The following is an 18039-nucleotide window of genomic DNA, read 5'->3' on the forward strand; positions in this document are numbered from 1 at the left end:
GTTTTTGACAATTTCACTCGGCTCCCTCCAGGTTTAGAAAATTACATTGACGTCCCTTGGAGTAGTAAAATGACTACAATGTCCTTTACTTGACAAGTAATTCACACCATATAAAAAACAAATCCTATAGAAAAGGAAAAGATGCCGCTACAAACCTACAACATGTCTTTCTCTTTACTCATGCCTCAACCACCAACCCTTATCTCCTTATTTCTCTCTCTTATTCTCTTCTATCTCTTATCTCATTCTTCCCATAATCCCACACTATCAATCACCATTGCTTCCCGGCCACCAACCACACCACCATGCAAACCTATCAGAATAGTGTTTATTTTCAATCTTATTTTCTCTTTCCTTTTTATTATACTATTAGCCCCATTAGTTTTTTCAATTCTTATTATCCTTCACTCATAATAGAGAACTGAAATTGCCAAAATCACAAATTAAGCAAGCGGATTTCCTTTGTTAAACTAGATGTAGATGAAGAAGATAATAGTGATAAATGAAAAAAATTGAAGTTGATTGCTGAGAGGATGGATGAGGGTATGCTATCATATCTATTGTGCACAAAAATATTAACATCTTCATGTTGATATTTTTTTGATTTGCAATTTTTTGGTGTTGGTTTGCATACAGACTAATGGCTCTCTGTTTCTAGGCATGGCTAGAGTTTAGGGTTGCTCTTAGTGTTCGTATAAGTAGTTGAGGGCTAGCTTTTTTTTATTAGGTAGGTTGCGGACATTTGGTTCAAAGTAAGCTTTTAGGAGCACTTGAGGTGGTGGTATCTTGGTTTATAGTTGATTTGTAATGAAAGGGGCAAAATTAGGGATTTTGGGGCTGCAAAAATTGGTGGAATATAGGAATCAAAATTAGGGCTACCAAAGTTGACCAAGTTTGCTTCATCAATTTGGTAATGTCAAACATGATGAATTTGGTAAGGTTCTAATTTTCAAGCAAGGCGAAGAATTGATGAGTAAAAATTTTTGCTTTACCTTTTCTATATATACCATATAATTTTACAAAAGGGTACTCTAGGATATTTGAAGGTAGTTTTGGTCTATTGGGTCTAGATTGTTACTAAAATAGTAAAAAGAAGGGAGGTTAGGAGAATTTTCTACACTTAAGGGGAGCTGAGTGAAATTGTCAGAAACCTCAGGGGAGGTTTCTGAAATTATCCCAATTAATATCGATGGACCATTTTTTGTCTTGTCTAATAAATGTTAGAAAAGAAGTGGTCCACCACATTATTTAGTGGGTTTTGATTGATGTTAGTATTTTGCCACATGGTGGTGTAGATGATTTAGCTAATATTTTTCTCCTTTATATTCTTGATTGTCTAAAGTTTTTGCTTTTCCTAAAAAACTATAATCAATTCACTTCAATATTTAGCCTTTAGTGATAACTGTATAAAAATTTGTACATCTAATACCTAAATTAATTTTAAATTCTCATGGAGGTCCCTCAAGTTTTATTTTAAAATTTCTTAATTTGGATCCTAAACTAAATTGTCATAGTCTCATGGAAATCCCTCAAACTTTATTGTAAACTCCATTGTCTCAAAACATTTTTCTTTATACCAAAGTAGTCCTACTGCTAGTTGATGTATCAATTAAAACTTCTGTTTTAATAATTTAAGAACATTGCTAGTTGTTACCTAAAGATTAGCCCCTCTATATTATACTACCATGCCCATGCGCATGCATTTGTAGATTGTGTGGAACGGTGGACCAAAACTTCTTGCTAAGGATAAAGCCAAAAGTGACAAAGATTAGGTATTAATCCAACTAGCATTCTGCAATGGGAAAATTGCACAAAGGTACTTATACTTTTGAGTTTGTCCTTTTTTTTTTTTTACTTCCCCATGCATAACATAATGCATTTTGATTCTCAACATATCCAAAATAAAATAATTTTCTCCCAAAATGAACATATAATGTACATTTGTGCCTTTTCTTAGAAATTACATGTATTTTACATGACAACTTATTAGCACATAATGTATGCATGATCTTTTCTAGGGAAAAAAAATATAGGGATAATTTCAAAAACCTCCTTTGAAGTTCCTGGTTATTGTAACCACCTCTTCTGAGATTTGAAAAATTACTGAAACCTCCCTTAGAAAGTATTTCTTGTTAACAGTTGATGGTGTAAGCAAAAAAAATCCAATGAATATCCAACATTGCTCCTCTCTCATATGTAACACAAATTAAATGTTAAAAAGTCAACTGTCACCATTATCCTTTAGGTGAAAATTTCAAGTTAGTTTTTTGTAGGAAAATTTAAGCTATGTTTTGAAAGCATTCTTTTTGGCACTTTGGAAACATTTTTTGGTTAAGTAATTTTTTATGATACTTATTTTAACAAATACCTCCCTAATTGGTTGGTCAAAATTTTATACATTGATTAATAACTCTAGTTAGAAAAATTGAGAACAAAGCATAATGTACTAGATTAGATGACGATAGAGTTTTAGGATAAAGAAGTATTACCAAAAAAGAATTTTCACTTTTCTCATGTAAACTCATTTTCACTTAAAATTTGTGAAGGCTATCATAATTTTTTCATGGCATCAACGGAGGTAAGTGTAAATTTTCAAACCAAGAGGAGGTGGTCACAATCGTCAAAAGCCTCAAGAAAGGTTTTTGAAATTATCCCAAAAAAAAAAAAAAGAAAAAGACTGGTAAATATGGGACCAAACTTAATGTAGCAGTACGCCTGGGGTATGGATTCCAATGTTATAAGTTATCACCGGCATTGACCATACACAATAAGACTGGCAGCTTATGAAGCACGAAACAGAAAACTTTGACATCACAATGAAAACGAAGCATAACAAGTTGAAAGACATTTGATAACTCAATGATTGTGTGCAAAGAGGACCAACAGCTACCTTATAAATATTAATCGGATTAAGATGACCTCATGGCTTTGGTTTTAAGATTCCTGTCCATTTGTTAAAAGCCAAATGCTTTATCATGATTATACCCTGGTAAACTTGTTTACTATCAACTTGTGCAGCCTCAGTGGACTGAGATTGGAGGAGGGATATGATCACTGATTTTTTGGAGAACTAGAAGTGCAGAACAACGCAGCTTGTACACTTTTAGAAGCAAAATGGTGAAATATATTGTCTTTAAGCATACCTGCAAAGTTGCATATGGTTAAAACCAATCTGTTTTAGATGGTACTTCTCATAGAAATTAGTGTACCCTTATATATTTTGTAATATTTCTTATGAGATTCAGTATATAAAAATATTATTCTGGCACATAACAAAGTGATATAAATAAACACTGGATTATGTAACAAATACAACTGCATTCAACTGAACCGTGCCTGCCTGTGGACATGTATTTTGATTTTTTATGCTTTAATCTACTTGTCTACGTAGTTATGGATGAATTCGCCTCTTTCGCCTCAAATTCGTGGGAAATTTGGTGAAAACATTAACATGCATGGTCTCTTTCAATGCCAATGCATAAGTTTTGTTAAAAGAGTTTGAAGATTAAACTTTATCCAAAGGTTGCTTCTTTAATGTACGTACCTCTGCAGGCGGCCGCCCCTTCGGGGAGGGGTGGGGGCCTGTGGTGGGCGGGATGGGGAAGCAATCTTGTTTCAAGAATGGACTTTCACTACAAAGGACAAAGCTGATGAGCTAAATATCCACGAAACAAATCCCAGAAAAGCAAATTTATTATACTACAAGACAATAAAGAATGACTATTGATTCAGAGTTTCTTCATTTCCCATTCATATTTCTGTCATGCCCACTTTGTTAGGTTTAGAGAAACCGCACATTCCAACAAAAAATCTTCAATGGGTAGAGCCAGAATCCTCTTGTTTGCTGCATTCTTGTCTGTTCATTGTGTTACATCTGCTTTAACAAATACCACTGATCAATCTGCACTTCTGGTGTTAAAATCGCATATTTCTTTTAGCTCTAACAATGTTTTCCTAGAGAAAAACTGGTCTGCAGCATCATCTGTCTGCAGCTGGATTGGTGTCACTTGCGGTTCAAGGCATTCCAGAGTCACATCCCTGGATATTTCCAACATGGGCCTCACTGGAAGCATCCCCGCAGACCTGGGAAACCTCTCTTTTCTCAGTTATCTTGATCTCAGTAACAACAGTTTTTCGGGAAATCTGCCTGGACAGCTAGCTTTGTTGCGCAGGTTGAAGCTTCTTGATTTAAGGCGTAACAATTTTAGTGGGAAGATTCCACCATCTGTCTTCAGTTCCTTGCCTGAACTTCAACTCTTGCACCTCTCGCGTAACAGCTTTTCAGGTAGCATACCAGCCTCACTCTCTAATCTAACTAAAATTGAGGAGCTAGCCTTGAACAGGAATTTCCTACAGGGGAGCATTCCAGAAGAAATAGGTGATCTTCATTCCTTAACATTTTTAAACCTGGAAGGTAACCAGTTTACAGGTCCCATACCACCACATGTGTTCAATCTTTCCTTGCTGCAAATCATTGCCCTTTCGGGCAATGATCTGTCCAGTGATCTTCCGGTAGATATTTGCTATAATCTTCCAAAGCTTGAAAGGCTTTATCTTTCAAGCAATGAACTAGAAGGCCTAATACCCCCTAGTATAGGAAAATGTTCACAGCTTCAACTTCTATCACTGTCCCGCAATGAATTTAGTGGAACCATACCAAGAGAAATTGGGAATTTAACTCTGCTGACACTGTTACATCTTGGGGGTAACAATTTGGAAGGTAATTTTGCTTCCCCCCTGCCCGACTTCAGTTTGCGAACTTTGCATGCTTGAAAGTTTTCACTTTCTCCTCATGTAATCGTTTCTTTTATATAGTTTTCTTACTCTATTTAAGAGCTAATTCTTGATGTGAGTAGTCAGATAAAGAATTATGACGATATATCACTCTGGGACAGCTTTATTTTACTAGCATTATCCATTTTTTCTTGGTCTTGGAGTTTGAACAATTTCAGAGTAGTTAATTATTTCTGTTTATGCACTGTGATAATCTGGCAGGTACAATACCAACAGAGATTGGTAACCTTCAAAGACTAGAAGTGTTTGGATTAGATGGGGATAGTTTAAGTGGTTCCATTCCGGCAAGTGTCTTCAACATTTCAACACTTAGGGACTTCACATGTGTGGCAAATTCCCTATCTGGTAATCTGCCTTCAGATATGGGCAAAAAAGTGCCAAATCTTGAAACACTTCACTTTGGAATGAATAACCTTAGTGGAAATATACCTGTTTCCATCTCAAATGCTTCAAAGCTCACCATTTTGGACATCTCAAATAACGGTTTCAGTGGTCCTATACCCAATGCACTTGGAAATTTAGGATCCCTTGTACTTCTGAACTTGGGGGGTAACAATTTGATCATTGAATCTTCATCTTCAGAACTCATATTTCTTACTTCTTTGACAAAATGCAGAAATCTGACAGAACTTGATATTGGTGGGAATCCTTTAAATGGTACACTTCCAGCCTCCATTGGTAATTTTTCTACCTCTCTCCAAATTTTTGATTCCTCTGGATGTAATATCAGGGGTACTATTCCAGACCAAATCGGTAATCTGACTAGTGTTTCCTTGTTAAGTCTTTTTGACAACAATTTGATTGGTACCATTCCGAGCACCATTGATGGTTTACAAAGCCTTCAACAGTTGTATTTAGACAACAACAAGATAACAGGATCAGTGCCAAACAATATCTGCAGCTTACAAAAGCTTGGCGCAATAGGTCTCAGAGGGAATCAGATCTCCGGTGCTGTGCCATCCTGTATAGGAAATATTTCTTCCTTGAGACACCTTATTCTAGCTTCTAACAGTTTCAGCTCAAGTTTGCCTCCAAGCTTATGGAGGCTGAAAGATCTTCTGAGATTTGATGCATCCTCAAATTCACTTAGCGGATTTCTAACTCCTGAAATTGGAAATTTAAAGGTTGTAGTAGAAATTGATTTGTCCAGCAATAACTTCTCTGGAAATATTCCACAATCTATAGATGGCCTTCAGAACCTGATCAATCTCTCCTTAGCCCAGAATAACCTGGAAGGGCCTATTCCAAATACACTAGGCAAGGTGGTAAGCTTGGAAACATTAGATTTGTCTCATAATAAGCTTACTGGAATGATTCCCCAGTCACTCGAGGATCTCAAGTACCTCAGACAATTTAATGTCTCCTTCAATCAATTAAGTGGACAAATTCCTACTGGTGGTCCTTTCCAAAACTTCACAAATCAATCTTTTTTGTCCAATGGTGCACTATGTGGTGCTCCTCAGTTTCAAGTGCTTCCCTGCCCTACGATTTCTGCCCACAGGAGAAGGAAAAGATTCTTTTCAATCATATACATTATCCTTGGGATTTCATCTCTAATTCTTGTTTCAGCTCTGGGATTTCTAATTGCAAGATGGCAAAAGAAAAAGGAAAAAGCAGTTGAAACTGATCCATCACCTGCAACAGCACATCAAAGGATTTCCTATTATGAACTCGAAAAAGTTACTGACGGATTCAGTGAAAGCAACCTGCTTGGTATTGGGGGTTACAGCACTGTCTACAAAGGTACACTACCTGATGGTACTCCTGTGGCTGTAAAAGTATTTGACATGAAACTAGCAGGAGCACTCAAGACCTTTGATACAGAATGTGAAGTAGTACGCAACATTCGTCACCGAAATTTAACAAAAGTCATCACTAGTTGCTCCAACCAGGACATGGACTTCAAAGCCCTAGTGCTGGAGTACATGCCTAATGGCAGCCTTGAAAAATGGTTGTATTCTCACAACTACTTCCTAGACATCTTTCAGAGGCTAGATATAATGATAGATGTGGCATCTGCATTGGATTACCTCCATAATGGTTATTCTACCTCAGTGGTGCACTGTGATGTGAAGCCTAGCAATGTTTTGCTTGATGAAGAAATGGTAGGACATGTATGTGATTTTGGTATTGCAAAATTATTGGGTGCAGAAGATGGAATTACACATACCAAAACAATCGCGACAATAGGATACATTGCACCGGGTAAAATCTTTTTTTTTCGATTCATCTTCTTCCGGGCATTCCTTTGACAAAAATCTTTTCTTCTTTGCTCAGAGCATGACATTCTTGACAAAAAGATTATATATTTGCTCTTAACATTGAAATTGGTTTTTTGCAGAGCATGGATTGGAAGGGTTAGTGTCCACTAAATGTGATGTTTATAGTTACGGTATCATGTTGATGGAGACTTTCACTCGAGTAAAACCTAGTGATGACATGTTTGCTGGAGCTATAACCCTGAGGCAATGGATCATAGATTCTTTTCCAAGTGGACTTTTGCAGGTTTTAGACTCTAATTTGCTAAAACCAGAAGAAGAAAATTTTGAGGCTAAGATGCGTTCTGTGTCATCACTTATGGAGCTGGCTTTGGACTGCACAGAAACATCACCCAATGCTAGAAAGAACATGCAAGATGTTCTTTCCACGCTCAAAAGAATTAGGATGCAGCTTCAAAGTTCTCATGGCAAATAAGTGGGAAAGTAAGCACTTAATTTGGCACTTTTCCTTGGTTATTATAGCATGAGAATTGATGAGACCAACTGTATTTAGGTCCCTTCGTTGTATGTTTGTGTAACAAACTACATCACATTCCGTCGTAATCAGCACCTTCATGTTTAGACTTCCTACTTTATTTGCAAAAGAATATCAAGATATCAACTTTCCTGCCATCTGGAGGTCAGAGGACCATTTGAGTATAATGAAAAAGAAAAATGACTAACATGCAGAGCCAACCAATTGTTTCTAATTTAAAAGAATAAATGAGGCATTCCTCGTACCACAAGCCCTTAGGCGCTCGGATCTGCATGCATGGCTTCTGTATATCTTAACCAAGAAACTGCAATAAAAAACTGCATGCCCTCTGAAGCTCAACAGTGAGAAATTTCTGATTCCTAGTAGAGATGCGCGTTCTTCAATCTTCAAAATCAATCTGCAGTATAAGCTTGTGACCCAGTCCGTACCCATAGCAGCAAGCAACCCCAATGCACAATCAAATGCATAATCTCATTGATCAAACTCTTCTCGGTTCCTCCATTTTCCATGTAAAGAGAGGGTCAGCAAGTGCAGAACTAAGCTTCTCCATATTAGTTTCAGTTGGGAGGGCAGTTCTTGGAAACATGTGATCTTGAATATAAAACTATAATACATCGGAGCAACGGATGCAAGGCTGATTAATTAGCCTGGAAACAAGGCTCTCAGGCTCTGGAATCAGAGAAGAAGTCAAACTATTCCAATAATGTACTGTAACTGACTTGTTCAAAATCTTGTTCAACAGAAAATCTTGTTCAGTTCTTTCCGTATCTGTTGCTGGAGCAGAAAAGTACCTATTCAAGAAAAGTTACAATAAATATGGTTTTAGAATCTACACAGACCTTACCTTGAAGAAGAAAGAGTTAGACTGTCTATTGTTAAGTTTCAGACAATGAAAGCAGAAAAGAGAAAAGTGGGGGCAATGAAAAAGAATAGATTAAGAAAGTGATTTGGATCTGGCAATCAGCAGATTTTCCTGAAAGATGACTTTCAGGGTACCATATACAGTGCCCACAAATTTGACTGGTAGTAGTGAGACAATTGACTGGTAATTCCAATTCAGGTCAACTTCTCAGAGATTAATTTCCAGGATTCTCCTGCCACCATTTGAGGGGGTGGAAATATCCCATGAATCCATCATTTGTAGGCCATATACAATAGCTATAGTCTATAGACATCATCACTCAGATATTAGTAAAGTAACAAGACCCCAAGACAGACCGTTGAACCTCTAATACTTAAATATTTGCGGGAGATCATCATCATATTATTTAACAATAAATAGCTCACCAAATTTTACTTCTTTTGTTCCAAAAAAATATCAGTAACTGGAAATCCATCATATAAAGTAGCAGATCATTATTTATGAATAGCATTTCCAGCCTTTTCGCTTGATTTGGATGGGAAGAAAAATAAAGATTTAAAGAGAAAAATAAAACTTATTTTGAGTTTTAGATGAACTACAAAAGGAAAGAAATGGAGACATCTAAAACCATCAACTACTTCTTATGCTCCTTCCCTTCCCTTCACATGAGAGGGAGGGGAAATAAACGAGACCTTCTTCTGTTTACACATTTGGCCAAAATACAAATATCAAGATTTTGTGGATTTTGAGGGTAAAAGGCACATTTGAAAAAAAAATCCCTATCTATTTCTCAACATAACAGAAAGGTATCATCTCTTCTCTTTTATTTTTTCCTTTTTTCCCCTTCTCATTACCTGGGTTTTCTCTTCTTTCCTTTTTTCTTGAGAAGATTACTGGTATGCTGATAATTTTATCACAATAGTGTTAGTTATCAGATCGACATGTAGAATGGAGTTTAACTGGTATAAAATACTAGACTCACACTCGGCTGAATTTTGACTTTGCTATTGAAAGTATTTACTTGCAAAAACACTTTCAAATCTCATTAATATCAGCTGATTATATAAACTTACATAACTTACAAGTGGCAAATGTTTAGATATGCATGCATATACTCTGGTGGTCACAGCAAAACCAAATCCCTCATTTTAAGTGTTTAAGATAATTCCAATTCCCCTCAAGGTACTAAATTCAACTTAGCGATTAAGCATCAAGATCCTTTAAACCCACAAAACTTTAAAAGAAACACATCTGTTCTTGATCTTGCTTGCTTAAGCAACCTCAAAGCCACCTAAAAAAATATTCCCCTATAAAAGTTTTAAAAGCCAAAAGCTGCTTTAAAAGCACCTTTAGGGCTGCTTATTTCAGCTTAGAATCATGACAAATAGAAGTCAACAGTCAAATTAAAAACCCTCTAGCTTAGAAAGAGCTAAAATCAGCTCATTTTAAGCAATAAGAAAGAGGCCCTGAATCTTCAAGTTGAAATCCAAGCACAAAAGGATAGGTTTGCAAATTGATTGTAAGAGAATTGCACTAAAAAAGGTGTACCCTAAACAGTCTAGCACAACTTGGCATGAGTGCTTCAAAAACAAATTGGCAAGATATGATGCCCGAACCACCAGAGTACTCTGAGCAATGATATTTCAAATGAAAGACAGGTTACTTGCAAACGTAACAAGCATAGAGCTTTTCATAAATTTTTACCTTGAAATGTTACTTCGACTGATAGGAAAGAAAACAAAAGAAGGTAGCACACTGAGCTCCATCCTTTTATCAAAGGGATTCTTGTTACTAGAAAAGTTGAGAGCAACTCTAGTTAAAAGATCAACTCCATTCCATCTCAACTGGGTATCATCATATGATGCATAGAACTCTGTCAAGCACTCCATTATAAATGGACTGCAAAAAAGCACAAAATCAAAAGAAACAAAGAGAGTCAACACTAAAACAGGATACACAGAAAATTATAGAAATGTAAATTTTCTAACATCCACAACATGCAAAGATATAATGTCAAAGCATTCCAAGTTCACATCCAAATAGACATAAATCAAATGTAACTTCTATGAGATATACAAGTCAGATTTATAAGAAACTACGCAAACTAAGTCCTAGAAACTCATGATAAGTCATTTTCTTCCAAGTCTACCTTTGTACTCGAGCACTCTTTGGTCCTCACATCAACATTCTAAATTAAGGTATAAAATCATATATAAGGTGATCATCTTTAATATCATTCTCCAAGTTTGAAAAAAGACTTCTTAATTGTGTACTCCAATGGTATTTCATGCCAAACAACATTGAGCTACTAATAAAAAACAATTTTCCTGGCAATCAGTTTTCTGCTAACTTCAGAGTTCTCCCAATACCAGTATTCAAACAAGCATCTTTATCCACCTTAGCCCATAAACAGATTGCCTTCAGTGGGACAATAAATACATGGAGTGATTTCTTTGAAGCTCTACGCAGTTTATCTAAGACTTACTACATGCCTACTGATTATATACCAAAAAGATTTCAATTACTTTCTTCCTTCATCTTTCTACACATCAATACTCAATCCTGGATCAGAAAGTGCAACCCTGTATAAGTGAGTCCTAGCTAGTTCTGAGACAGAGTTTATGGAATCAAGATAGCAAATGTTCTTAATAGTTTCCTTCCAGCTTATTAAGCACTGTAGGAGCACAAAATCTAACTATTGAACATCCACAGGCTAAGAAGGAAAACTTTATGAATGGTATTTTTTTTAAAACCTAGATGCACATAGTTATATTTATAATTGCTACAAAAAAATTTCCTTAAAAGATGCCATATAGTTTAAAAAAAACTATATCATTAAAAATGTAGTAAAAAGCTTTGTAATAATACTGATGTACCTGTGCTTTCTGAAGGCCATTACTGCACCACTCAAAGTGTTCTCCTTTTGCTCGTCTTCGAGGCCAACAGTACAATTAAGTAATGATAACTTTTTCAGCACTATAACATCAGAGTCAAGATAAATACCACCATACCTGCAATACACAAAGGTTGAATTAGAGAAACTTTACACTAATAGAAAATTGTCAGTGTATTATGTAAAAGCAATCACAAAGATAAATTTCCTGTTCCATTTTGCAGAGGTCAAACTTTCTGCCACTTTGATTGTACGCTCACTGATGCTTTAGCACAGTTAATTTTCCAAAAAAGATTAAAATTTCATAGTTTAGAATATAGTCAGTGTATCAGATTAACTTCACTGGATGTTTCTCTTTCTGAATTTCCTTAAATTCAGACCAAACTTTCTTACCTGTAACACTTGTCATGAGTTATTCTCCAATCAATTCTTGTTTTTTAAAAAATTTGGTTCCAGAATAAGTATTTCAAATGATTCATACTGCTTTGGCCTTGAAAAGATTCTGCTACTAAATTTTGCTTACTTGTACAGAGCAGCAAGCCTGATGAGTTCACTGTAATGTATAGGATAATATTTTGTCTTCTTCCATTCATACCAGACAGAGGCAAATATATGTGTTGGTGTATCTTGAAGTAGCTCATCAAGATTTGGCATGACGACAGCCACCTTGAAACTGCAAAGCAGGGGATAGCAAAGTTGTCAAGCAAATTTTGTTTTCACCTCAAATGGTACAAGGCATATGACAAATGTGCACCAAAACAAAATCTTTGAAAACCAAGAGCAATCATGACGCAACAAAATATGCTTTATAGAGTCATATAATCAAGTGTGTTCTCTAAAAACTACAAAGAACATAAAAAAAAAAGGACAAAACATGGTTAACCAGAGCTGCAAAAGAAAGAGGCCTGTCAAAAACCAAGCAAATGAACTGATTCTTCCAATTAGAGAACAAAAGCAACATCCTCATCCCACTAAAGGAAAAAGAGAAAACAAAAAAGACTTACCCATCCTCCACAAAGCTATTGAAGAAATTCAACTCAAGCGTCTCAGAAAACACTACCACGCATGCATCTGGATGATGATACAAAACGCTCTCAAGCCCCCTCTGGTAACGTACACTAAACATCCAAGGGGGAGAATTCCATACCATAAAAACTCTCAAATTACACTTCCCTTTCCTAAAAAAGGCATCCATAAAATTATTAAACGACAATCTAGAATCCAACCCCGGATAGTACCCCCATCTTCTTCCATCCGCAAACACCAGCCCTGAAAACTCATTTTTCACATTCTTTCCCTCCCTCTCCTCACCGTTCCCATTCAAATCCTTCCTATTATCAACTTTTTTCACAATGTAACCATGATTACCGCTACCATTATTCTTAATCTCGTTCTTCCGTGTATAACTACTCTGACTATTAGCATTATCCAAAGTTTTTCGCTTGTTCATCTTGATTTTCTTCATTTCATCTTTCTGTACCTCAACATTCTCGTCTTTCTCAACGGTCTGCTTGTTCTCAAATGCCAATGGCTTCTTAACCAAAAATGGCACTTTTTTGAACTCATTCAACATACCCTTCTGTACAAGCTTATCCCCTCTAGTTAACACTGTTACCCCTGGCATATCCGGGTCCTGCAAAATCGGATTATTCATCGGATTTACGGCCTCCAAATTTGACTTAAACATCCGATCCCTCCTCAAGAAATCACTCTTTTTATCAAACCATTCACCCCACCCTTCCCTCAACTTTGAGCCCTTCAACAATAATGCATCCTCAATTCCCTTAACCTCAGTTAACTTTTTCCTCGTTTTTTCATCAACAGGAATATCATCCGATCCAAATGCAGTCTTAGATCCCCGATTACTAAACCCTAATTCTAACCCCAGCTTAGATTCAAAACTAACATAATCTTCCCATTCCTCAATTGATTTCTTATTAAATCCTCTCCTAACGACGCCGTTCTGATGATCAAAATAGTAAAGCGAAGATGAAGAAGAAGAAGAAGAAGACTTAGACTTATCATTTTGACCTGAAACGACGTCGTCGTCCTCGTCCTCCACATCTTCTTCCGATTCTCCACCTAAGAGGAAATCATCACCATTACTGTTGCTATATTTGGTGTTCAAAACGGCGTCATCCTGCTCGTCGATGAGGTCGTCAGAATTCGAGGCATGATCAAGAGAGTCGGTGGAATCTTCGACGAGGGGGTTGTCGGTTAGCGAGACGCCGTCGTACTGGGAATAGGAGTGCTGGTGTGGACCAGTGGAGTGGGACTGGAAGAAGTTGATCCGACTGTAGAGGAGAGTGACGGAGAGGAGGAGAAGGACGGCAGCTAATAAGGCACAAATGTGGGCACCGTAGCGGTGGCGCCGCCGTTGGCGGAGCATGTGACTCTGCTGGTGGCGGCAGTGGTGATGAAATGCAATGTTGAATTTCAGTTATAAGTAACGGTTCAAAAAACTGCTAAAAAAGCAACTGAGCACTGAAAATTATATGTGTTTAATTTGTCTTGAATATTGTCAAAAAATAAAAAATAATTCAAATTGCAAAAGAGAGAAAGAGCTAATAATTAAAAAAAAAGTATGAAAGTCAATATAGAAGTTACTATGATGGCTTAATTTTTTTCTAAATATTGTCAAAAAATAAAAATAATTCAAATTGCAAAGGAGACAAAGAATTAATAATTAAAACAGTATGAAAGTCAATATAGAAGTTACTATGAATTTACGGTTTAATTTTGTTACATTATATTGTTATGAGAAGTATTTCATGACGATAGAAATTAAGGTTTCGTTTGGATTAACTGTTTTTTAAGGTGTTTTTGAAATATTTTACTGGAATAATATAATTGAAAAATTTTTATTATAGATGTTTTTAATGGGGGTTTTGAGGTGTGTTAGAAAATATATTATGAGATATTTTTAAAATTAAAAATTTTATAAAATCTTACAACCATCCATCATTACCCACCATCCCTTCTCTCCTCCCTCCTCGCCACCCTCTTCCACCACCCTCCCTTTAATCCTCTCTAATCGTGAGTCGCAACCAGAAGATGGACGCCGCCCGCGACCAAATTTGGTCGCGATGGGAGAGGGGGGGGGATAGCGAGAGACACATGGAGAGGAAGGAGGAGGGGAGGGGAGGAAAAGGGAAGAGAAGGGTGGAGGAAGAAAGAGAGGAAAAAGGGAAGGAGATGAGGGAAGATGAGGAAGAAAGAAAGAGGGGGAAGGGGCGGCGGGTAGTGGTGTGCTTTTGGTGGTTGGTGATGGTGGTGGTGGTGATATATATTTTTTTGTATATTTGGAATTATTTTTGATATATTGTATGGACGTGGTGTTTTTAGATTGTTTTTATTTATGTATTACTGTAACATTATATATAAAAAACTTGTTTTTGAAAAAATGAGGAATTCAAAAAATTTTAAAAAATGACATCATAAATAACAAAAAAAAATTGTGTCCCATTTTACACAGGGTAGAAAACAAAGGCAAAATAGTGTGTTACTTTTCAAATTTTCTCAATTTTTTCCAATTTTGTAGAAAAATAGTAATGTTTCCTTTTATCATAGTAGAAAAAGTATACACATAGTGGGAATACTCTGACAGTCTAACTCCATGACTACCTCTACGAACACCAACTCTAATCTCAGCATTAAAACGAAAAAAAAAAAAAAACTCTAGTAAAATATACAACGAAAGAAAGAAATTTTCCTCTGTGTATATTTCTTAAATTTTGAACTTTCTTTATTACCCGTACTACAAAAGATAAATTGGTACAATCTTCTTAACCAAAAAAAAAATAAAAAATAAAAAAAAAACCCAATTTTTTTTATTGATAAGAAAATCCGCAGCCACTATCTAAAAATACGCACTAGATAAATTTCGTCTCATGGAATAGCCCGTCAAGCACATGGACGACGAAGGATAACTGAACCCAACTTTATACTGGTAACGCTTCTAGACAAAATGGGTAATGGTAGAAGGAGAAGTTTTGTAGTGGTGACGGCCAATAAAGATGGTGATTGAGAAGGCGTTGGTGATGGTGGTCGGTGTGTGGGTGGCTGCGAGCGGCAAAGTGACAAGGGCAAAAAGAAGGCTAAGGTTGTGTTTGGATTACATTTTCCATGATTTTTTATGGAAAAATTACTGTAGCGATTTGATGTATGTGAGGGAAAAAGGTAATAGGAAAATGTAATTACGGAAAATAACGTATTTTTTTGACGAAAAACAACAATCCAAACAAGGCCTAAATTTTGATCATATGTTAGATGATGTATCTAATAGGTTGAAACACTAATTATCTAATCCTAAACTTGTAAAATAACAATTACACCCATGTTCACAAACGTTCGTTTAAGTTTGCAAACAAGGTTTGAGATCGCTCTATAGCTTGTCGAGACAAATTATTTGTTTAAACTTGACTTATGTAAAATCTCGAATGATTCTGAGTCGAGCTATCGAATCGTTCTAGTTATACCTATAAAATAAAATTTTTACGTAGATCTATTTTTATAAATCAACATGTATTAAATGGTTCGACTTTTTCAGAATTTACAAATAGAAATGCAAATAAACTGATCGCCTTAAAACACATTATTATCTACAAGACCTGTTATCTACTAACTAGCATTTGTTAGTGCAAATAATCTAAATCTGTCATTCCTTCATCAGCCGGTCACTCTACTTTCGCAGCATCTCCTCCTGGCACTGCTTGATCATATCATGAGATAGCCTGTATGAAATGAACAAGGGCAGGGCGCTCCTGTTCAAACTGAAAAGTACCGCGTATGAGGTTTCTTTTTGCAGATTGATTGAATGGCTCGGCAACATGGTAGCATCTAAGGCCCCTTGAAGCAGCAGCAGCAGCAGCAGCAATTCTTGAAACTAGCCAGGTGACAACTATTGAACCAAGGGATTTTGAAGTTGGCTCAATCATACGATGTTCATTGCCCATACGAAGACTACAAATCGTGCCACTCCCACCGCATTGACAATATCTTCTCCGCAGTTGATAGCATGTTTGAGAGAATTGAGGCACTACAAGCCTGTTAGGATTGCAAGTTTTTGAAGTTTGCATAAAATTTTATACTATAGTAATGCGATGTATGTGAGATAAAAAAGTAATTAAAAAATATGCATAAGAAAATCTCTCTACGAAAACACGTGATTAAAAAATACGTTTGAGTAAAAACTTGGAAAAATGTTCAGGCTCCAAGAAATAGACATCCACTTTTATTAGAAAATATTCCTTGAGAGACAATCATATTCATATGGTTTTAGAAGGCCAAGAAAAGACACCTTGTAGGTAAATTGCATGTGGGAAAACACCACATATGATGGCATATAATAGTGCCCAAACCCTTTTCTCCCCTTGATTTCTTTTATGATTACAAGTAACTTAAGAGTGGTGGAATGAAAGTATTCATATTACAATTCAACAACCTTGCAACTTAATTATAAACCACAGATAATATAGTAACAAGCTCAAAATATATACTTATGATCTAGTGATGGAACAATAATGCAATTTCAAATTAGCCCATTATGCTTCTGATAATGTAATAACATGTTTCAATAACAAATCTTGCATCAAGAAGAAGAGCAGATCCAACATGAGAGAAAAGAGACCCTCTGGATAGCCAAGGGGACTGCCTAACAAAAACACCCAAAAAAAAAAAAAAAAAGTCCCACACGTACACCAAGCTAATAATTGTTAGACTTAGAACCCCTATATTCTATGCACAATCTTTGAAAAGATTACTAATAATCTAAACATAACTTGTGATATCCTACTACTTTTTTCATGATGTGACGGATGCATGGAATAATTCCTCAAAAAGATGGTCAAAAATAATAAGTAATTTGTAGCCACATTTGTATTTCTATCACCTCATTTAGGATTGAAAAGGAGAGAGATTAACTACTTGACCTATAGGATACTATGACGTTGAAAAAATTCCATCTCTTTTTAACTACTTATCATATCTTTTTAAAAATTCCATAAATATTTTTTAAAAGATGAATAGAGAGGGGAGGCAACTCTATCTTGACACTGAAAAATAAGTTTAATAATAAAGCAAAGGACTTTTTTTGACCCTCTTTTTTTTTTTTTTTTTTGTAAACAAAAGATTTTAAATATAATATATCTTACTTACAATTTTTTTCACCTTACCATCCTTCTCAACCCAACTCTACCTGGATGATTAAACAAAGGACTAAAAACCCTTTTGTCAGGGGAAAAAAAAAACAAAAGAAGGACTAGAAACCCTTTGGTGAGCCTGCAGGCAAGTCATCCTTGGCTACCAAACAAGACTCTTTATCTTCATGTAAGACCTCTTTCTTCTAAAAAAAATGAATTCTACAATTTAAACTTAGGTCTTTACATGCCTACATTGAGCTATCCGGACACCTACATATATATAGCCGCGGAGTCTTCTAGCTACATATTGATTAGATTCTAGGCATAATTTTAGAAACCTCCCTTGAGGTTTCTTACTATTTCACTTAATTCCCTTGATGTTTTAAAAATTATACTTACCTCCCTTGATTTGACACTTTGGTAACCAAACTTTAAAATAGAGTAAAATTTAATGAATATCCTAAAATGCCCTTATCTTACAAAATTCAATTTATTCATCTAAACAAAAAGAGTATCAAGTTTTTCATACTAATATTTGTTATTTAATAATTAACTATAACAATAAATCTTTTACTATAATAGGGTATTTTTCATAG

General features: G+C 35.7%; 2 protein-coding genes across 3 annotated transcripts; one reads left to right on the top strand and one right to left on the bottom strand.

Annotated features, from left to right (window-relative positions):
* The first annotated feature begins 1552 nt into the window (after nt 1–1552).
* LOC113708155 (uncharacterized) lies at nt 1553–7685 on the top strand. 2 transcript variants are annotated; one of them, XM_072064408.1, is made up of 4 exons: nt 1553–1816; nt 3019–4720; nt 4996–6999; nt 7136–7685. In XM_072064408.1, exons 2-4 carry the CDS (start codon nt 3817–3819, stop codon nt 7486–7488), a joined length of 3261 nt encoding a protein of 1086 aa, XP_071920509.1. In that variant the 5' UTR covers nt 1553–1816; nt 3019–3816; the 3' UTR covers nt 7489–7685. The 2 variants fall into 2 exon arrangements, with proteins under 2 accessions (XP_071920509.1, XP_071920510.1); XM_072064409.1 differs by having other exon boundaries at nt 1556–1816; nt 3019–4285.
* On the bottom strand, nt 7614–13791 carry LOC113708552 (uncharacterized protein At4g19900). Its single transcript, XM_027231024.2, has 5 exons — nt 12308–13791; nt 11827–11976; nt 11287–11421; nt 10115–10309; nt 7614–8339 (listed from the first exon to the last, which is right to left on the bottom strand). The coding sequence occupies exons 1-5, from the start codon at nt 13690–13692 to the stop codon at nt 8153–8155; spliced, it is 2052 nt and encodes a 683-aa protein (XP_027086825.1). The 5' UTR covers nt 13693–13791; the 3' UTR covers nt 7614–8152.
* Between the last annotated feature and the right edge of the window lie 4248 nt (nt 13792–18039).

Source organism: Coffea arabica, chromosome 9c (assembly GCF_036785885.1).
Source record: "Coffea arabica cultivar ET-39 chromosome 9c, Coffea Arabica ET-39 HiFi, whole genome shotgun sequence".
Lineage (NCBI taxonomy): Eukaryota > Viridiplantae > Streptophyta > Magnoliopsida > Gentianales > Rubiaceae > Coffea > Coffea arabica.